General features: G+C 39.4%; 1 protein-coding gene across 3 annotated transcripts in view; it reads left to right on the forward strand.

The window, feature by feature from the left end:
- Positions 1-22,998, forward strand: part of BAIAP2L1 (BAR/IMD domain containing adaptor protein 2 like 1) — a 59,547-nt gene that overhangs the window by 20,129 nt on the left and 16,420 nt on the right. For all 3 annotated transcript variants that reach the window (XR_014541412.1, XM_083585258.1, XM_083585259.1), the window contains 4 exons: positions 3,624-3,710; positions 19,283-19,344; positions 19,465-19,536; positions 22,376-22,513. Coding sequence is in view for 2 of the 3 variants with exons in the window: in XM_083585258.1 (XP_083441384.1) it covers positions 3,624-3,710; positions 19,283-19,344; positions 19,465-19,536; positions 22,376-22,513 (359 nt within the window). In the remaining variant the exon portion in view is untranslated. The remainder of the gene's footprint in view (positions 1-3,623; positions 3,711-19,282; positions 19,345-19,464; positions 19,537-22,375; positions 22,514-22,998) is intronic.

The raw sequence follows: 22,998 nt of genomic DNA on the forward strand, positions 1-22,998 counted from the left end.
TCCAGTAAGCCTGTGGAACATACTTTTCTGCTAAAACTGCTTTTTGGAAACTAATAAATTAAAACATGATGGAAACAGGAGAGAACCCTGTTTGTCTGAGAAATGTCCATTTATATCCCATTAGTTTCAAATTGTTTTGTTTGTTTTTTAAATGAAAGCTATGCTCTTTAAAAATGACAAAACTATACTGAGATACACCTTTAAAATCTTTTCAGTAAACATGGTATGGACCATTTTTGTGCTGTCCTTTAGCATGAGATGTCCACTGTAAGTTTAGCATAGTCATCAGTACTTTAACTGGTTTGTGTGTAGCACTAAGTCCGCATAGCTCTAAGCCAAATAATGGCTTCATGTGCATGAGCAAACGTGGGTTCATGGAGTGAGGGGACATGTGTGGCGCTGTGGTCTAAACCTCAGGATTGTATCTAACTAAACTTTACTCAGAATAAATCCAATGCATTGCATCCAGCTAAGTTTTACTCAGAGATGACCCATTGAAATTAATGAAACTTAGATAGTCATGCCCATTCATTTCAATGGGTTTACTTCTGAGTAGGACTAGCATTGGATACAACCCACTGTGTACAATTTTCTCAGTACACATTACAGCTGACTAAGTGAAACCACTGTTTGCTCTGCCACCCACCCACTCTTCATCATTTGAGATGAGTAATATTTTTCCATGTGCCACCTTTCCTTGTGCTTTCTTTCAGCATAAAGGAAAACCCAACATTTCACCATGAGACCAGTGACAGCATACCTTGGATTTCCACGACATTACTACAATCTGAGGGCCGATATTTGGTCACATGAACCAGACACTAGCTTCTTGCTTACTTTTTCAGACTTCGTTTTTTTTTTATATATAAATTTTTTATTGATTTTCCAACATATATTAAAAAAACAATACAAGACAATACATAAACAAACAAACATATAAACATGTATAATTTCTTAACCTCTTTTTCTTAAACCTTGTTTCAACGACTTCCCCATACCTCCCTTTTCTGCATCCCTGTTTTAAATTTTCCCAGCAACCCTTAATTTAAATACTTATAATACAATTTCTGATCTTTTTCCTCTTATCCAATTACTTATCACTTTACTTACTTATAATTCACTTTCTTTAATCCTTTTTCTCTTACCCAATTATTTAATCCTTTTTCTCTTACCCAATTATTTGTCACTGCAATTCTGTTTTACCTTACCCATGACATTTTAGCACTCATTAATTTTACAACAATTCTTAAGATACACTTTAAATTTCTTCCAATCTTCTTCCACCGTCTCTTTCCCTTGGTCACAGATTCTGCCAGTCATCTCAGCCAGTCCCATATAGTCAATCACCTTTGTCTGCCATTCTTCCAGCGTGGGTAGCTTACTTGTTCAGACTTTGAAGGTGTATCCCCTCAAAGCACTGCAAAATCTACATGCCCCAAGCGAGCTAATTAGAAGGCATCTAAGACATGCAGTATGTTCCTAGATATGGTGACTCAGAAGTAAGTTCCACTGTGATCAGTGGAACTTATAGGTAATCATACATACAGCCTTAAGCTTTTTAGAACATATTGAATTTATTTCCATTTTGCCTGGGTCATAGGCTATTTTCTATACTGGTTTCCTTAAAGCAAAATTGAATTTAGATTTTCTGACTCAATAGTAGTGGCAAGCATTTGATCCTCTTACTGAGGCTGGTTTGCTGAACCTGTAAACAGAGTTCAAAGCTATTGTATTGGTATAGGCTGGATCTCGTCTGGATTGTTTCAGTGCATATCAATGACTTCATGATGACAAACATTGTTCAGAAACATATTACCATGGAATAAGAGACATGAAAATGACAGTGGTGGCTTTTCTTGACTTGGTACAAAGCTACTTATATTCTAAGGTGGTTGTTAATAAAACAAGGAGTGACATTACCAATGGCACTTAAGAGCTGTAGTAATTACAGGTTTGTAGGCTTAATCTTGTTGCCTTTTATAATATTCTTCCTTCTAAAGCTTGCTACAATGCTTGTCTCTGATTTGTTCTTTTTCTCCTCCCCCAATGCCACTTTGCTTGAACTTATACTATGCAGCACCTTAAAGTGATTCCCTCTTAAAATTGTCTGAAATAACTTATCCAAGCTCATTAACAAAATATATATAATCATCTTAATGAACCAGTTAACATTTGTAACATTTCCTTCATTGCATTCCCTTCATTACAAAGATCACTGGTGTAGAACAAGCACCAGTTTATATAATAGTATTTGTTATGCAACCAGTACTTTCATGATTTAAAAGGAGAAACTCTCCTAGCTCAGAAACTTCCTGTTCTCATAGAACCAGGCAGGGAGAGGAAGGCAAGTTCACTTTTTTACTTCCATAACAATGTGGTCCACCAAATTAGTTCATCTTTCCTAAATGAAACAATAACATACAACAGGTATCATGGGCTTGATTATTCTCTGCTAATGATTTTCATGTTATTTATACATCTATAATTTGAATAACAAGGCCTGTTCTGCCGGATGGGTCACAGAAGCAACATTCATGCTAGAGAGCAGCCAGCAGTCAGAAGGCGATTACACATGTTAAAGTAGCTTTATATATATGAAAATATGGTTTCCCAGATCTTCAGGGCACTTGGAACAGATACTTGTATCATGAGCATGAAGAGCAACTGCAAGATGTAGCAAGTTACTTTGCAAGGAACAAAATAGGTAGTTGCCTCACGTTACCTTTTCAAGATAAGGGTGATCTAAGGCACATGCATTTGAAGATGTATGAACTCTGTCTTTGGAAAAGTAATACATACTTGTGTTTTTTATTGTTTTTATGTATTTAGCTGCTTCATATATGTTTTTGTAAATCACTTTGGGATGGGAAGTGATTCATAAGTGAAATTATTTATTTAGTTATTTTCTTACATATATGTCCCACTTTCCTTCTGCCATTGAACTCTAGACAGTGTAGCCTCTGGCTGCACTGCACCCTCCATTTGGTGTGGGCCTTGCCTGTCAGGCCAATCGGGGGCAGTGGCAGGGGGCTCTGCCCTGCCTACTCCTGGCATATTTAAGGTGGCACCCAGGTGCAGACCGTCCTCTTTGCTCACCCCTCTTTAGTTCTTACACAAAACTGAAGATATTTTACTATTCAAAGGCTTCCTCTGACTTCTGAAGCAGCTATGTGAGTTTATTGACAACAAGCTTCCTATTATATAAAAAGTGAAAGACTCTTTAGCCTCATAGTTGATTTATTTGTAATTATTATAGTATAGCTGCAACTTGAAACACAGATTCCTCATGCTTGGGGAAAGAGTTTTTAAGTTTTTTGCCTTGCATGCCTTTAATTTGTATGAGTGCAGCTGACCAGCCACCCAAAATATAAAGCTGTAATTGTGCAAGTTAAACGCGTGCAAGTTGTGAGTTGACTGTATACACTTTGTACCACTGTTATTAACATTCTCTTTCCCTTCCTTGGGGCAGCAGAGAATGAGACCGTAAGACACAGAATCATAGAATTATAGAATTGGAAGGCATCCTGAGGGTCATCTGGTCCAACATATATAGCTGATCAATAAATCTGCTCATTTAGATAACAACGCATAATATATTTGCTTTACTCCTTTTGTCTCTTTAGGTATGATTCTTGCTGGAAGAGCCTACTATGATGGTGTTGCTAAGATAGGAGACATTGCAGTTGCATCACCTGTTTCTAAAGAATTGGGTAAGTATACTAGATTATTCAGATGCACATTCTTCTTGATACATAGAACTAATGTGGGAGCTTATAAGTTTTTCGGGGGAGCAAACCTAGGTTCTCAGTTGATTATTGAGCCTATGAGAATATTTGTGAATGCCTTTACATTCCATATATAGATCTCCTTCTACATTCTGTGAGGGCTGGATTGAATGGTGTTCCCTTCCCACCACCCTGGGCCATCCAGCCCCATTAGGTGGAGGGGAATGGGAGCACACCTATCTTCCCTGGCTGCCTAGTGCATCTGCCCTGTCTAAGATTTCCACATTTTTTTCTTGGGAACCGGCCACACTGTTTTGGCATATGTGCATTGATTTTTGCACACATTTTTAAGTGTCCCGCTTAGATGTGCAGGGGTGTCTAAGAGTTGGGGAAGACGAGCTGAGTTGAGTGGGTGAGAAGAGCAGTCATCCTCCCCATGTGATGGTCCAGATCTCGGAAATTGTCTAATCCCTCCCTCAGCTAAGTAATTCAAACAATGAATTCCCTAATGTACTTTAAGACTGAAATGTGTGCTTCTTGTCAGTTAGACCAAATAGTGCTGCAGCATTGGGTACATCCTGTATTTTCTTTCTTGTGAAGTTTGAAATTAAGCATGCAACTTGTTGGCAGAAAAATTAGCAGAAAAACAACATTTGCTTTTCATCATGCCTTTCCTGCCGTCTTTTCTATTGATTGTACTTTAAATGGGATAATTCAAGATCATGTTCTCCATATTCTTTCTTCCCCTGGTCTACCAACTAATCTGTTCAAAATTCCTTGCACAGAATAAATTTGAGGAGAGATTTACCTAATGTAAAAGAGAAAAACAACAGCTCATGTAGACTACAGAGAGCTGTTGAAATGGGGATTGCAGCTGTACAGTCTATGGATTTTTTTCTAATTTACAAAAGAAACCAGGGCTTAGGGACTCCTCATATTCTCTTCCCATCCTTTGATTATCAAAGGTGAGTTCAAGAATATATTGATATCATCTTCAACTGGCTAGATTAAAGTTTGCTCCTGAATAATGCTGACTCCTTTGCAATTACTTATCTTTTTTGGTTTCCTTCTGAAAGCCATCATTGTGTGATTTGACATTCTGAATTCAGTCAAAGGGAGTGGCAGAACAGCAAACAGTAAAAGGCAAATAATTCATAATGTAGTCACCTTATTTGCTTTACGAGTTAATTTAGCAAGACCTGGATAAATATGACTATAGGGGAAAAAAACCAGGTACTTGAATACACTTATGTGTCTGAGATGTATCAAGCCTTCTAAGTTACAAGAATAACAATGTAATGAATGACAACTATTTATTATCAACATACATGGGGTTTTGCATAACCACATAAGCAGGAAAAGGAACCTGCAGTCTAAATTTGACAACTGGCAAAGCAACAAAAGTAGATGAAGGGTTGACAAGGGAAGGAAGAGAATAACTAAACTTATTTCTCTTCTGTTCTTTCCACAAAGACTTTGTTTGTGGGCATAGAAATCTTGCTTCCATGGCATACTGTGGGACCAGAAGATTCAGACAAATGATTACGTGAGATGTGTAATGTCTAGCTAGCTACCTATATTTTTGTTGGTGATTGTACTTCTTTTGTAGGTATTAAGTACGAAAATAATAAAGGTCTTCAGTATGAATATTGAACAGCTTTTAACTGAATCTCATGAGGCCCATTGCTGGGCATGTGTACTGTGAAACAAATGGCACTGTGTTCAGTGGGATATGCTCCTAAGTAAGTGTGCACAGGACTGTAACCTTATATTAAATTTGCACATGCCTTCAACATGCTAAGGTACTGCCACTTTTAAAATGCATACTGTCCCCAATACAGATGAATGTGAACAGAAGAAATTTCCGTATTTTTGAGCAACATAGTTGTGGAGGTGGGTGGGATAATGGTGTAGTATATCTGTGCATGTTGGGACAAGATTGTTTTGTTTATGCACTTGTATTTTGGAAAAGGAGGGGAACCATGCATATGAAATCCTGTAAACTATAGCATGTTAAGCACGAGTCATTTACAATTTTAATGTGTCACTTGAAGAGCAGTGAATAATACTAGCATGGCTGAGTATTGTTCATGCCTTCTGCCCTTGCATGGCTGATAATTTATTTATTTCTATAAGTGGTTGGGGGAGCAAGGTGGAATGAGACCTTGGCAGGAGGGAAGGACTTTAATTCTTTGTCCCCTCTATTCTCTACCTGAGTTGCAAGGTATTGGGGGAGACACACGCATCAGCAATGGAAGGAAAGCTCTCATTGATGTCAACGGGAATTTTTCTCCCATTAAAAATAGCAGATATGTGACTCTCTATTTAGAATAGGACTATCACAGGGCTAAAGAATTAAAGCCCACCCCCCTTACTCATACCATATTCCTGATCCAGTTTCCACTCCAACTATTTATAAAGGAAGAGGGTTGAATCGGCTACACAAGGGCGATATATATTCTTGCACGCCACCCCAGTCTCCCAAGCGGTGCAATATTCCAAGGGTTTCAGGTGCTTACCCAGAGTTTGATTTCCTTGGAATGAGGAACAGTGGAGATGACCGGTGTCTTTAGGATATATTGTTTATTTGCACATATATACCACCTGAGACTATGATGGGGCCGGGGCTCACAGCATTAGCACTCAAGAAGATCTTGATTCTCTCACAGCCACAGCCTTGGGTTCAAACAAAAATCTAGCATGTCTCTCCCTTTCAGGCTTCTGCCGGTTCCTAGGCCAGCTCTCTCTCTCACCCAACTCTGGCTTTTTCCTTCTCACTACCAGCCAGGTGAAGGAGGAGGGTCCACATCATTGCCCTCTGGCATACAGAGAAGGTTCTTTTCTTATTCTCAGGGCTGTTACCAAGAAGCTGTTGGCTATTCCAACAACTGAATCCTACATTAGATTTTAACCCTTGCTGGATTGAGGAATTAGAAGGGACTGAGGCATACAGCCTAACACCCCGCCCCGCCCCCCAAAAAAGCTCACAACACTATGAATTATGCTGCATCTAAGTTTGGCTCTCATCTACATCAGTCTCCACTACTTTCCTAAAAATGTGCAACTTATATTTTGGATGCTCATGTATGATTTTCTAACTGAGAACTTAAACAATCCCATAGGAGATGCTGTGCACCATTTTTATGTTAGTTGAAAATATGGTTTTGGACTACCTCCAGTTTCATCTCAAATAAAGTGCTTACTGTAGAAATACAAAAGGTCAGAGAACTCTGGACAAAGCACTGTAATATTTTTAGGCATGTGTAAGTAAGCCCTTGAAACACCAGTGATGCAGTAATCAAAATTCAGCACTTCCAAAGCAAGGAATAGATTCAATATTTAAAGTAGAGATGCTTGAAGAATTTGCCCTCTGCAAATTCCTGTAGAAAATGACCTGATCCAAACCTCTCAAATGAACATAGCTGTCCAACAGATTTTGCACTTTTCTGAGTGTTGTGCTGCAATTTAAAAGTGTAAAAATACATATTGTGATATATGTTTTGAGGTTGTTGTTTTTTAATCACTGCTTAATGTGGAAACAATGGAATTATGGGTAAAACATATGACAGCGACACAAACTAGAAATAGAAAGGTCTTCCATCTCTATTTTAAAGCAGTCTTGAAAGGGATAGAGTGCTCTGTTCCTCTGCACACAGCATAGAAATTTGGTTCTCAGTCGTTGCTCTGCCAGCACCCAGCATATAATTTCTTTTCTTTTCTTTTGCAGGCTACTAATTTTGGGGGCTGTATTAGCCTTATTTTTTATCTCTAAACTAAGTCACTGCCAGATATGCTTCAATAAGGGAGACTTTTCTATGTAAATGACGGATATGATAATTTCTCAGAAATGAATATTTGCACTTCCGCCTACCAAAAATAAACTATCCTAGTCAACCCAGTAGCAATCAACCCTGCTTTGCCCTAACAGTCACGAGCCCCTCATTTTTGTTTTCCCCTCTCTTTTTTGTAAAGGTTAATCAAGGGAAGCAAAAAAAAGCAGCACGGGATTGGAAGACAAAATTGTGCAGTGCATAGTTTTTTGTATTCTCCTACTTAGGCAGCAATCTTATACCCACTTCCTTGGTAGAACGCCACATTAAATCCAAAAGGGTTTACTTCTGAGCAGTGGCGTAGCGTGGGTTGTCAGCACCCGGGGCAAGGCAAGTAATTTGCGCCCCCTAACCCGTGGATTTTAGCAGGGGGCAGAGAGCTGCGAGTGCGAGCGAGCGCCCCCCCCCCAGATGTTGCGACTGGTGCGACCGGCCCCCCCTGCACCCCCCACGCTACACCACTGCTTCTGAGTTGATAATGTTGTTCTGTTCACCTTGCAAGCTGCTATGGGTTCTGGTCTAATTAAAGGCCCTACGTGGGAATATTTTTAAGATATTCCCTATATATGTAAAAAAGGAAAAGACGCAAAATGTGTATAGTGCAACTAAGATATGCAAGGCTTAATTGTAAGAATGAAGCAAAGTTTCGTTGTAAACGAACATAAGAGGTTTGATTTAAATCAGTGATCGAAACCTGCCTTTTTTCTTGCTGAATTAAAGGACTTATTTAAACCAGGTATGAGGAACCTCAGGCCTGGGGGCTGAATGTGGCCCTGCAGGTATCTCTTACTGGCCCTGTTCCCTGAGTGCTTTTGTCTGGATAGGGAGGGGTATGGGTGGGTAGAATCTTCTGACTTTTGCATGGATGGAATGTAGCCTACTCTGCGAAGTTGAGTCACACCTGACGCTGTACCTGCTTTCACCTCTTGCCCGTACCACTTCTGGCATGCGGCCCCTGGAAGATTTTCCATGAGGCAAAGCGGCCCTTGGACTGAAAAAGTTACACACCCCTGATTTAAACCCTGACTTGAAGAGTCAGGATAAATTTCTACTTGATTCATAGTACATGTTTTCTTTCTGACCAGGCTGAACCTCCTCCCTTGAGATCCCTAGAAATGGAAAAAAACATTCTCTGCTAATTATATGGAAGCTGTGTCATGTGCACACTGTCTGCTTAGGAATCTCAGAATTTGTTACAAATGGGATCAAAGGTCAATTGTCGTGTACTGAAAACTTTAAAAATGAAGGAAAAACTTGGACCTGACCGTATGGGAAACTAAATTGATTGTTTGTAATTTAAACGCTGATCCAAATGGAAACTTCTTTTACGTGATTAGCTCAGTACATGGTGGTAGCTTGAAAGGAAAGGTCAAAAGATTGAAGTGAATGTTACATTTGCTATGGAGTGCTGCTTGGTACTGGATGATTCAGAGCTGAAACTGCACTGCAATTTACTTGCAGTCATATAGCAAATCTCTAGTCTGCCATTTGCGTCCCATGACTTGTCTATACATCGGACCATAGCCAATGCTTAGTCTACCAGTGGTGCATTAAAGGCTGAATCAACTAATGGTTCAGCTTAGGCTTGGAGTCCTGGGGACTTGTGCCAGGAGGGACATGCCGCAGTTAAATAGGAATTGTATACTGTACTACCAAACAGGTGTGGCAGCATTTTCCACACTCAAATGAGTATGGGACATGAGTGAGGAGGCAAACTCAGTTTTTGATGATGTTTTTGGTAATAAGCCTATGAATAGACAAGGCCTAGGTTTTTCTGAGAAGAATAGAATTAAAGTCTCTGACTGCTGCATCCCGAGGTTATCTCAGTAAAGCTGCAAAGATGGAAGAAAAGGTGAGGTATGGGAATTTGGATGTAGGAGTTGCTTTGTGGAGGCAGGGGATATAAAAAAAAAATGGAGAAGACATAAGATGCCAGGTTGGTATACCCAGTGGGCAAGTGAAGTACCTAATTTTTTTAGAAGTGGAGAGCAATTTAGTAAAGGTTGAGAATTACTGAATTATAAGATGACAGCACATAATTACTTACCTTCAGACAAAAAGTATACTACTAGTTTGTATTGGATTTAGTCAAGCATTCATAGAATGTTGATGTGTAGGATAGGCCTGAAAAGAAAATGGGTATCCCAGAAAGGGAAGCATTAAATAAACTTGGTTACAAAATAGGAAGCTAAACTTAAGACAGAGTACTAGTGAAAAGGGAGAATAGAATGTATTTTGTATGGAACTACGGTTTCTGAACTGAATATTAGCATTTTTCAAATAGAGAAAATAACTGAGGGCATGACCAGTTTATTTGAGCAAGCAACACCCTGCTTTACTCTATTGCATGCGTACAATGAAGCTTACCTCAGGGGTGGACTTTGGTTATCTTCCTTATCTTACTATATTCACCACTTAATATTTATTTATTTAAAAACATTTATAAACCACTTAATATTTCAAAAACCATTAAGCAGTGGTGAATATGGTAGCCAACAATAGCACAAGATGTATTTTAATGTAACACAACAGATTAGTATTTCAAGCTTCCTATTCCTAAAGTAACAATCGAGTCTCCATTCTCCCAGTGGCTTATACAGTATTTCTTGTTCAACCAGTTGACAGACTAAGATTTCAGTTCCAATCCTGTAGCATTTTGAAAAATAATATGTATAGCCCTGAGCATATGTACTCGGTGTGTATGATACTGCTCTTGAAAAACTAAAATTATGTGTAAGTGGTTGGCAACATCCAGTAAGAATGCAGTACCTTAAACTTGCTGTCCCAGTACATTTGCACTGAATGCCTACTCTGAATAAATATTTTCTAAACAACATGAGCTGTTTCCCTTCCAGGTATGAAATATGATAAAAACTTCCTGGTTGCTTGTCCTCTGGGTACTGTGAGAAAGCTAACACTTCTAGTACATTAATACCAAGTTGCATAATTGTTTGCATTTGCATTTTAAATAAAGTTCCTCATAGTCTTTTGGGATGGTAGATTATGCTTTTGGCCACAACATTATGCTGGTTATACTAGTCAGTAAAAATCTGAGGTCTATAAAACACGATTGCCAAGACATGGAGCTTTTCTGCTCAGGACTTGTCTACAGAGTTGTTTTGCTTTGTTTTCCTTTGTTTGTATACTTTCGATGGAACTTATGCAGGCCACCCATGTTACTCTGTCCATAGATTTCGCATGATCGGAACAGCTGATATTCTTCATATGAATTAATTTTGCAGCAAGGATTTATTTACACATACAAACAATCTATCTTTATCAAGGGGCAGCATTACAGGACAGAGAAATATTTGAAATTATATTGGAAAACATGGCCATTTGTTTTTCAAAATAACTTTGGAAAAGGCTTTCTCCATATTTCTCTATTAATTCCCCCATATATAGTGTGAAATGTAAACTTCCCGTGACACACTATAACCCTGAGCTAAAGATCTTACTATGTGTGTTGCTCAAGTACACATGTATACAAGGCATATTGGAATGCATGTGTGATCAAAGACAAATAATCATGGAGATAAATAACCATGGGGCAAATATTGCAGAACTATTTAAATTATTCAGACATCTTCATTTCCTCTGTAACAAGGATGGGGAACCTGTGTTATCTTCAAACTAGGGCCAGCCTCCCATGAGACACCGTGCGGCACTGAGGAAGTCACTCCAGGCAGCAAATTCGGGCCTGGGGCGCATGTCTCCACCACCTCTTCCACTGCCAGCACCATGCCAGGGCTTCCCCGGGCTACTGCCAGAGGAGTAGGAGGAGGAGGGAGGGAGGGACAGGGTGGCAGGGGTTTGCATCAAACAGCAAAATGCCTGACGCCCTTCAAAGTGTACAGTGGTAGCTCGGGTTAAGTACTTAATTCGTTCCGGAGGTCTGTTCTTAACCTGAAACTGTTCTTAACCAGAAGCACCACTTTAGCTAATGGGGCCTCCTGCTGCCGCCGCGCCGCCAAAGCACAATTTCTGTTCTCATCCTGAAGCAAAGTTATTAACCCGAGATACTATTTCTGGGTTAGCGGAGTCTGTAACCTGAAGCGTATATAACTTGAAGTGTATGTAACCCGAGGTACCACTGTGCAGGCAAGCTTTGAGAAACAGTTGAGAGAGACGGTGTTCTACATAACACTTGGGTGCACTGTCCTCTTGACTTTCCACAGGAAGAACAGTCTCGCCATAGAATTCACATTCTGAGGCCTGGAACAATTTCAAGGACCTGTGAGCCTCTGGTCCAGTTGAGCATTATATCTGATTTCTTCCATCACCCTTCTAAAACAGATTAGGACTTTAAATCTAAAATAGTTTCCCCCCCAGGGCTGTTTATAAGCTTTCAGAATAATCTGCAGCTGAAAGAAGACATTTAACATCTGTCAAAAAGAATAAGCAGTGTGAGTTTATCAGTTTTCCATTAAGCCAGAATTAAGGTTAATTTTAAAAAATACTACTTTTTATCACTTTTTAATCAATCCACAGTATTGATGTTTTTGGATAATACACACCAGCATTACAAGGGAATCCTATTTGCAGATCATACAATATTTTGCAATGGCCACTTTACATAGGACTACCATGAAGGCAGTTTGGAAGCTGAAGCTGGTACAAAATGTGACCACTCAGTTATTGGGTGGGGGGCAATAAAGAAAATGTCCTCGTTTTGTATTGGTTGTACTGACTATAGGTGTATTTCAGGGTCCAATGCAAAGTGCTGGTTAATACTTTTAAAGCCCTGAACAGCTTGGGGCCAAGTTACTTAATGGACAGCCTACGCCCAATATCTTAAGAACTGGCTCAGCCCTGCTTCACTACTTAGATTGATGAATGTGTGTAATAGGGCCTTATCAAAGGTAGCTCTGCAATTATGGAATACAATTCCTGCAGAGATTAAGAAGGCCAAATTTCTTGAGCTCTTCAAGATGCCTCGAAAAACCCTTTTCCCCTTCAAAAGTTTTTGATGCCGGAGATGTGAGTGAATGTAGCTAACTGGGATGTGGCTAAGTTATAATTGTGCTATGCTTGTGATTGCAATATTATTTTGTTGCTGTGTTTTCAGACTTCATGAAATTTGTATTTTAAAATATAGTAAGCCATTTTATGGAGGATTTCCTCAAAGCAGAATATAAATCTCTTAAAGCGAGCAAGTGTGCTCAGCACTGAATGTTCAAAAAATGATGACTCTCATGAGGGAGATGCCTACCCATTGCAACCCATCCTTAGAACTGCAGTTGCGATGGGCTCTGCGGAGTTCATTCCCTGACATTGTGCTGGATGCCTTGGTGGCAGAGGATGAGAATGCTGTTCTGTTTCTTTTATACTTGGAAAGGATGCACCTCTGATTTATTACCTATGCTCCTATTCTGATCATTACCTTCTCTTGACAAGTCCATTGTGTGTGACAGGAACAAAATAATATTTTTAGACCCTGCATTTTAGAGCTTTGTCATTGGGGGCCCTAGTGAAAGAAGGAATGTGGCAGAACAACCTACTGGAGACCCAGGAGACATGTTCATCCCCTCTCACCACTGCCTGTGGGAATTATTCTATAGGGCTCACTTTCATGGGGCTCCATTTCATCACCAAGATTCAGAGCTTATCTTAAGTTCCTTATCATAATGTTCACGAACAAGGAATTCCAAATTTCCAGCCACATCCTGTTGCAGATTATCTTTGATCATTGAAACGTCATTATCTTTTTAGGATTTAGAATTCTGCTAACAACCATCCTTGTATCTTCTATCTTGTTTCTTAAGAAACAACCAACACTTCTGGAAAAGTGGTGCACTGGTTCTTTCAACTCACTCCAAAATCATATTCACTTCTTAAACATATATAAACTAGAGCGATGTGTTCGTGAATAAAGAGGAAGTTTTCCTGTATTAATAGATCTTCTAGATAATGCACATTAATACTGTATATCTTTGTTTGGGGGTCTGTATTCCAGTCCAACCTCAAATTAGTGCTTAATCTAGGGTCAAAGTGGGTGCACATGATGTTAAACTCTCCTTTGTATCCCGCGCTTGAAACTGACCTCTTTTTTGGAAGAAGAAAAATAGCAGACATTGTGAACAATGTCCCTGCACTAGCTTTTTTCCACCCACCCACCCACCCCTGTCTTGTAATATGTAGACGTCAAAGGCACCACATTAATATGGGGTGGAGTCCTTGCTGAATGCAAGTCTAAATATGATATCCATGAAGCTATATTAGGAAGACAACAGAGCTGAAATGTCTCAATCAACGTGAGATATGGTTATAGCATAGCTGTGTATCGACATTAAAATTTGCACATGTTTGGCAGAAGGGCGGAGGCATTGTGCAAAGTAATGTTGGCAATACGCAAATTCAGGCATTACTGGCAAATACACTCTGACCCTTCTGGTTTGCTTTCTGCAGCCCCACCCACACACCCGGCACTGGCAGCTGCTTATAAACACAAAACACACACACCACTGTAGAATGCATTTGCAGTCATATGTGCAATGATGCACCCTCTGGGGACAAAGAGTTGACATTATCTGCCATAGGTGTGTTCTAACTTAATATTTACATGCCATGTATCTCTTCACCTCGTAGGTGTTTCCTCTCGTTGACATTTCTGTTGAGTGCTAGTGTGGCCCTGTTGAGTAAAATACGTAGTTTGGCAACTATTTCAGCTCTTTATTTTTACCTGGCATTTCTTACTTTTTCTTCTTCCTCAGGGGAGGGTTTATATATTCTTAAAGGTTTCTGAAAACGTTGTCTTTCTATGAGTTTTTATATTTGAATGTGCCTAACCACCATCTGAATAGTGGTTGAATTTAATGTAAAGGGGTCAGGTGTGTTTTGCCTGTACTGACTATTATTGCACAAACAGAGACCTGTCTACTCTGGAGATCCTCTCTTACCTACTTACTTAAACAATGTCAGACTCTTGGGCATGTTCAGACCTGTGATTGAGCAGTATTAGATTTTCTTCTGTACTTGCAGTCCTTGCAGTTTTGAAGTCCACACAAGCAGTCTATTCATTCTGGCTTTGAAAAGATAAGACTGCCCTCTGTAGTTGGGTAGTAGATGCTATTCCATATAGTGGTTTGGTGAAATGTCACAAGAGTGAACAAAAGGCACTTCCTCATTAACATGAGAGTTGTCATCAATTTCTCCCCCCCCCCTTCGCCCCCCGCCCCCCCCCCCCGCTGCAGTCCCCTGTGTTACATGCCATGTTGTTTCATAGGATGATCTCAGGATTTGCTGTGGGAAGGCTCAAAGAGTTGCAGTGTATATGCAGTTCCTTGGATCAAAGCTTATATATCAGAGTTCTTTAATTAGAAATATGCATCAATTAGAATAAAACCATGCCTTCAACAAAAAGGCCCAGAGAACAGATATTGCAACTACCTTGCCAAGTAGAAAAACAAATGCTGTGTTTTATTCATACATTATTAACAATGCACCTGCTTGGTTTTTATTGTTTTTTAATACCAAAATTACTCACAGTAATGTGCCTATCAATTTTAAATGAGGCAAGAGGGATATGTTATTTATATTTACTTGTATTTTGCACCAATCATAAGCTTTTAATATCCATGGATTAAAATATATATAAATATGTTAAATCCTGGGGAAAATATTAAGTGAATAGGTTTATATGAAATTATCTGAATTTTTTTTGCTGATAGATGTGCAAATAATAATGGGCTTTATAAGCTGCATATCTGGCATGCACATGTGACTGATATTAAAGTCCGATTTTCAGAGAGGACTGGGTTGTTGTTGTTTAAAAAAGTATATTCTGACATACATAAAGAAATGGGGTATGTTTTCTGTTGTCTATTGTGGTGTGGACTTTTTTGAAAAAAACATTCATTCTCCTTACCCTAGTATGAAGGGCAGTCTGAATCTGGAATGAATTTTCAGTCATACTAATGAAATGTGGAAAGGGTATTAAGAGAGAAAGCTTTCCACCAGATGCGCTACATTCAGAAGACACAACCTAACTTAACCAGTACTTTTATATTTTCCCGTCTGCCATACTTGAGACAGATTTCCTGCCTGTAGTTCTGCACACCTGTTATAAACAGACTTAACATGCTTCACAATGTTTTGTTGTGTCACATTATAAAGCACAGCTGAGGCTTAATAATATGGCTTTAAAATTCTCTGAATCTGCTAACTGAGGGCATTTACATAAAGGAGCACAACTTGTCCTACCATTTGCGCTTTACTAAGCTCTCTGACATTACTATGGTTTCACTGTAAAAATATTGACTCATGACACAAGAGGAAATAGGTTAGCCAGTGCATACGTCTGCATGGTGACAATGAGGCTCTTAGAAGGATGTTGTAGATTAGAAGAAGAAATGAGACAGGTGTCTGAAATGACAGTCTTAAACACTTGCTTTAATTTCCCAATTATATTAGTCCTTCAAATTGTTTTGAAGTGGGGGGGGGGAGTTTTCAGGAATAGCACCGTAACACACTGTTTCTCTGAGATGTTCAGTCAGGCTGAGTGCTACTGAGACTAGAATAACAACATCTGAAAGTCAGGTTTTCCAGTCTTGACAGTTGTTTTATTGAACATTTACACGGTGGTGGCAGGAAAAGCCAAAGGAAGGGAGTGTACAGGGGTGGGGAGGGTTGAGCCAGCACACAACCTTGTTGGATTACTGTCAGTACTTTGAGTTCCAGGTTCTACTGCATTAATCTTTGCAAAAGTGCCAGCCTTTGGTCAGCTGTGTTGCTGTGGCAGCAAATTCTCAAAAGCATGTACTGTATGAGCGAAGCTGAAAAAAGCAGGCCCTGAACTTTATTCATTAAATGTAGTTGAAATTAACCAGTCTGTTTTACATTGTAAATTAGATTCCTTTATTATTTCATTATGTCTACAAATATGCATTCTTAAGGCCAAGTAGTCTAATGTCCTCCTCTGCAGTCCTGCCTATAGTACTTAAGTCCCATTTAAGTATGTGGGACTTGCCCATGCATAGCTAAGGACAGGATTAGGCTCAGCCTTATCCCTAACCTCATTTGCAAAACAGGTTATAAGTATTCTTGTTTTTTCAGGTGGAGGAGCTGAGGCAGAGACAGAGTGCTACTAATATGGCAGAAGAGGAAGGGCATGTATAAATCAGACCTCCCAACCCTTTGCTGTTGTAATAGTTAATGTGGAAGGAGGACACATAATGATGAGGGTTCAATAACTGCTGAACCCTTATTCCTGTTGCCATAAGCAGAAGGAAGTGGTTTTGACAGACTGTGTTGCTCTTTAGCCATAGTTGCACTGCCACCGAGCTGTGGTCCATTCAGAATCTCTGTAGCACGATGCAAGAAAACGACAAAGATCGCAAGTAGAGGTTGGGCAGCAGAATGCTAGCAGGGGGACAGGTTAATAGCAAAAGAGTTTGTAGATCTTCTTGCATATGTGTTTAGACTGAACACATGAACGGGCAACAGGATCACACCTGCTGTCCCTGCCCTTCATTTCAGAAAGAACCCCTTATTGAGAGAACCAGCACTAGCAGTGGAGCAGTCCTTTCTCTGATGGGGGCCATATTTCCTTGGGAGTAAACCATCAAGAGCCGCGTACCAGTGGTTGATGGGATCAGAGTCAAAGGTGGGCGGGCCACCTCTTTTCTCTGCGTTTTCTCTTTCCACCTCTGCAATTCCTTTCTTTCTCTTTTTCCGTTATTCCCTTATCCCCATTTCCCCCCTTCCTGCCACTTGCATGAAATTAGGCTGAGGGCCACATGAGACCCACTCCTGACCAACTCCCACAGAAGTGTAGACTATGTTTGGCTTGTGCACTGAAGTTGTCGACAGGGACAGCAGGCATGGTCCCACTTGCCTCTGAATGTGTTCAGATAGAGCATATAAAATCATAGAATTGTAGAGTTGGAATGGACCCCAAGGGCTATCTAGTCCAACCCCCTGCAATGCAGGAATCTCAACTAAAGATGGCCATCCAGCCTCTACTTAAAAACCTCCAAGGACGGAGAGTCCACCACCTTCCAAGGGAGTCTGTTCCACTCTCAAACAGCTCTTACCGTCAGAAAGTTCTTTCTGATGTTTAGTCAAAATCTCCTTTCTTGTAACTTGAAGCCATTGGTTTAGGTCTTAGCCTCCTGAGCAAGAGAAAACAAGCTTGCTCCATCCCTCAAACGTTCCTCATAAGGCTTGGTTTCCAGGCCCTTGATCATCTTGGTTGCCCTCCTCCACACATTTCATCTTGTCACTATCCTTCATAAATTGTGGCACCCAGTACTGGATACAGTACTCCAAGTGTGGTCTGACCAAGGCAGACTAGTGCAGTACTATTACATCCCTTGATCTGTGCACTATACATCTGTACAGATTTTCTTCTTCTTATTCTTTGCTGCTGTGTCACACTGTTGACTCATTTTAAGCTTATGGTCTACTAAGACTCCTAGATCTTTTTCACATGTAATACTGGCAAACCAGGTACAACCCATTTTATATTTGTGCAGCTGGTTATTCCTGCCTAAGTGTAGAAGCTTACATTTGTCCCTGTTGAAATTTATTTTGTTGGTTTTGGCCCAATTTGCCAATCTATTAAGGTAATATTGAATCCCAATTCTGTCTTCTGCAGCATTAGCTAGCCCTCCCAGTTTCATGTCATCTGCAAATTTGATGAGCATTCCCTCAATTCCTTCATCCAAGTTGTTTATAAAGATGAACAATAACAAGCCCAGGACAGAACCCTGCAGCACCCCACTTGTCCTTTTTTCCCAGGATGATGAGCAACCATTAGTGAGCACTCTTTGGGTTCGGTCAGAAAACCAGCTACAAATCCACCTAAGTTACCTTGTTCAACCCACATTTTACCAGCTTCTCTGTAAGAATATCATAGGGGACTTTGTCAAAAGGCCTTACTGAAATCAAGATACACTACGTCCATAACATTACCCTGATCCACCAAGCTTATAGTTCTATAAAAGAAAGAAATGCCATGTAATGTTTATAAGGTAGTATTGTAAAATATATTGATGTCAATTAGCAATTGTGAGTAACTGTGGCCATGTATAATTTTTACTCTAAAATTTGTTTTGCTTTTTGTGGTAAGGGCTCAAAAAAGAATATCCAGATAGACTATGTGCTGTTGAATACTTCTATTTACTGTCTTTCATCATAAAAGTTACCAGAACAGAAAAAAAATGTTAACTGCACTCCCCTTGAAGGAGCAGTGTGTAGTCTGGGCTAGTTCTTGATCCAGCTAAGTGGATGCTCAGAAGGTACCTTTTTCCAGCTATGGCTGCTGCTCCAGCTGTCACCATATCTGGATCAAGATAGCCTTGCCAAAGTTATCCATGCACTAGTAACCTCCTGATTAGATTATTATAATGCATTCTACATGGGCCTGATTTTGAAGATGTAACAGAAGCTGCAACGAGTACAGAACACAGCCACCAATGCTGAGCAGAGCAGTTAATTGAAATATTGTAATGACTTTATTGACTTTACAAGCAATGGTTGCTAATACTCCACTGAGTCCACTGAACACCTACCTCTTCACCTGGTATTTTGGGGGTGGCTGGTTTGTTTTGGCCAACTGTAATTGAGGAATCACCATCTGTTGTATGTTTTGATGTGATTTGATTCAGTTTTATCTTGTTTAATTTGTCATACCATGCTTTAATCTATAAGTAGCCACGTTTGTAACATAGGGATCGCAAATGATGAAGAACAGTATAAAAATTAATTAATTGTGTTTGTCAACAGGGCATGTTCTCATAGAGATTTCTATTGCACAGAAGAAACTGAATGACAGCTTAGAAGAAAGTGTAAGTAAATACCTATGCAATATTTTAACCTCTTTTTTAAAAAAAAAAACCTATGGGGGGGAGGAACCTTTGTGTGTAAACTAACCCTTTAACTACACGGTTATCCATTTACTCTTGCAGTTCAAGAAATTCCATAAAGAGATTATATCTGAGCTGGAGAAGAAGACTGAACTAGATGTAAAATACATGAATGTAAGTATATTGTTTTTCAGTGCCAGAGAAGATTAATCATTTATATGATTATCTTATCGTATGTGCTACTTAGTGTTGGCAAATAGCACAAGAAATGACTTTCCCGAAGCAGGTTGGGAAGGTTTTACACGTGGAGCAGAGCCCCTGTGCTTACAGCAATTTTTATGATTTAGGGCTCTAAGTTCAGTCCTTAATATCTCTGTTGATGTTTGTAGTATATCAACTTTGCCAATCTACATGTGTTGTCTTCAAGGCTGAAACGTTAAGAATTCCAAAAATACTAAATTACATTTATCCTGATTTGTACATATAGCTATAACTAAGGTGTTTTGGGTTCCTAGATGTTATATATTCAGATTTTACCTATTTTTATATCTGATGGAGATATTAATCATTGGCAAAAATGTCTTAAAAATTAAAGCAAGGATTAAAGCTAAGATATTAACTAGTCAAAGGAAGGCCGATAATGGCATATTTATTGTTATATTATGCAGTGGCTCAGTTATTAAATTTTTGTAGTGGAGAATAACTGACAGCCAGACACTATGACTTAAAGTCAAGCAGTCAAGGGCCTGATCATGCATCTCAAGCAGCAGCTTTGTGGACGTATATGAAAGTGATGCAATATTCAGAATCCTGACGTTAAGCTTTCATCTTTTGAATACTTTCACATTGGTAATTGTCTTACCAAAACCAACTTGATCAAAGTAAAATGAAGCCCACCTTCACAGAAATAGTCTTGGATATCCTGCGGACCGATGGAAGGCATTCCAAATGTCTCCTTAGATACATTTAAGATGCAAAAATACATGAGAACAAATCCTTGATCGGCCAATTTTATTTATTTTATTAAACATAATTGTGATCTGTCCTTCACTTAAAGGTCCCAGGATGGAATTACATACACTTAAAACCAAAAGATTAAACAAAAGCATTAAAGCACATAAAACCAAATGCAAACATCCAGTTACAAGTTAAAACAGAAACAGCAACAAAAATTCAATTAGCGCATATATCCCTATCCCAAATCTTGGCAAAGAGGTGCTTCTTCACCTGACAGTGAAAAGGCAGCAATGTCATAGACACACCAGAAAGGGGAGGTTGTTCCAAAGGCATGGGGCCACTGCAGGGAAAAAACCCGACCCATGGGTCTCCACCCTGCAAATCTCATTAGGCATGAGGACCACAAGCAAGGCTTCTCAGTATGGGAATATAATCTCTCAATTATTTGAATACATACACCAGCCAGTTCCTATGTGTTTTTTAAAATAACTAATTAAAATAGTAGCATCTGGACATCTGCTGGGATAAAAACAGTGGTGTCGGCCTATGCTAGAAAGGGTTTCATAAATCAGGAACTTAACTACATTTGTCTTGTCTGAAAGTTCAGCAGGTGTGGGCACAAATACTGGGTAGAACAAAACTAAATCACTGGCTATCAATTTAATTTGCATCTTCTTAATAGTTTTGCTTGTGCTTATCAACAAAGATAGAATTACAAGTATCTCATAGCTGGATTACCCTAGCATATTGCTAGAAAAATATAACTCTGCCACAAACTGAGGGCAGAATGTATAAACTGTGTGATATCTTGATGAATTTCCCCAAGAAATCCATACTGAGTACAGCAGATAAGCTATTTTTGTGGCAAATGGTGGCCTGTTACAGAACTCTTGTGAATTGACTTAAGGGCTGGATATGAGTCTCTGACTTAAACAGAATATTCTAGGATCATAGTCAACTTTTATGACATAGCTGAATGACACAGGAAATTAGGTAGAGAGAAGTTTCTATTAGGAAAACCTGTTGGGAAGAATTTCATGCATTTGTATGTGGAAAATAAACATTTTTTAATGAACCATGTCAACAGGCATGTATCATGTGTAACATGTGAAATGATTAGATACCTGCTTTAAATGTCATTTTGAGGAAGACGTTCCATGCCAGTCAGTCAGATATTCCATTGCATCAACCCAAGGTCACCAGAGTTCCTAAGAGCACAGGGAGATATTTGCATACATAAGCAAGAGGCATTTTTAAAAGACCAGGATTATATACATTTTGCTCCAAATCAAGAAACATCAATCTTCCTCTTTTTATTTCTAAGATCCTTGGCAGGTTTAGCAACTGTTCCGCGTGTTGTCTACAAGAAGATGACAGCAATACATACGAAATCTTGAACAAATACAGCTCAAATTGTTTTCATTCTCAGGTTTCTTTTGAAAAACTATTTATTTATGTTTGGCTGCTCTAATGTTTTCCACGTGAAAGTTGCTGATACTAGATGGAGGAAACAAACTGCAGCACATTCTTATTCTTATTTATTTAATTTGCATACCACCCTTTATCCATAGATCTCAGGGCAGTTCACAGCATAAAATAAAAACACAAAATCCATGATAAAAACAAGAACAAAAAAACCAAACCAATAAACCTCCCTTCCCCCTCACACAAACACACTTAAAAGGGGTATAAGATGCTAATCAGCCAAAGGTCTGGTTGAAGAGGAACGTTTTTGCCTGGTACCTAAAGGTATATAATGAAGGCACCAGCTGAACCTCCCTGGGAAGAACATTTCACAAACGGAGCCACTGCAGAAAAGGCCCATTCTCATGTTGCCACCCTCCAGACCTCTTGTGAGAGAGGCACACAGTCATTGTACTGCCAATTTTTCTTTTGCTACTATAGCAGAATGATACTTGTTTTATATTATTATGCTGGCATTGGTTGCATATGTATATCCTAAAGAATTTGCTTGCTGCAACAGGGAGCTGAGCTTCCAACGTCATCAGCTGATTATTATATTCTAATATAAGATTTCTGAATGCTTCGATTGCAGGCTACTTTGAAGAGATACCAGAATGAACACAGAAGCAAATTGGATTCTTTGGAAAAATCTCAGGCTGAACTGAAGAAAATCCGAAGGAAAAGTCAAGGGGGAAGGAATGCAACAAAATATGAGCATAAAGAAACTGAGGTTAGTGCACTCCCCTGGTGTCTTCCCATTGCAACCCCTTGTACCACATCTAACTGTGATGGGAAGGAGGATGGGAAAACCCGCCGAGTGAGTGGCTTCAGCTCATGAAATTCTAGATCCAAGCCATTCCATCTCCAATTCAAAAACAGTCATACCTCAGAAGTTGAACAGAATCCGTTCCAGAAGTCTGTTTCACTTCCAAAACATTCAGAAACCCAAATGCAGCTTTGGATTGGCTGCAGGAAGCTCCTGCAGCCAATCGGAAGCTGTGGAAGCCCTGTCAAATGTTAGGCTTCCAAAAATAGTTTGCAAATTTGGAACCCTCACTTCTGGGTTTGCGGCGTTCGGGAGCCAAAACATTCGAGAACTAAGCTATTCGAAAACCAAGGTACAACTGTATCTTAGACTTGATTAAGTTCAAAGGGTGTGATGTTCCTTGTACCTCTTGGAAGTGTTGCATTGATTTGCAGATGAAGCATTTAGAT

The sequence above is a fragment of the Podarcis filfolensis genome, assembly GCF_964270895.1.
Source record: "Podarcis filfolensis genome assembly, chromosome: 14".
Taxonomy (NCBI): Eukaryota; Metazoa; Chordata; class Lepidosauria; order Squamata; family Lacertidae; genus Podarcis; species Podarcis filfolensis.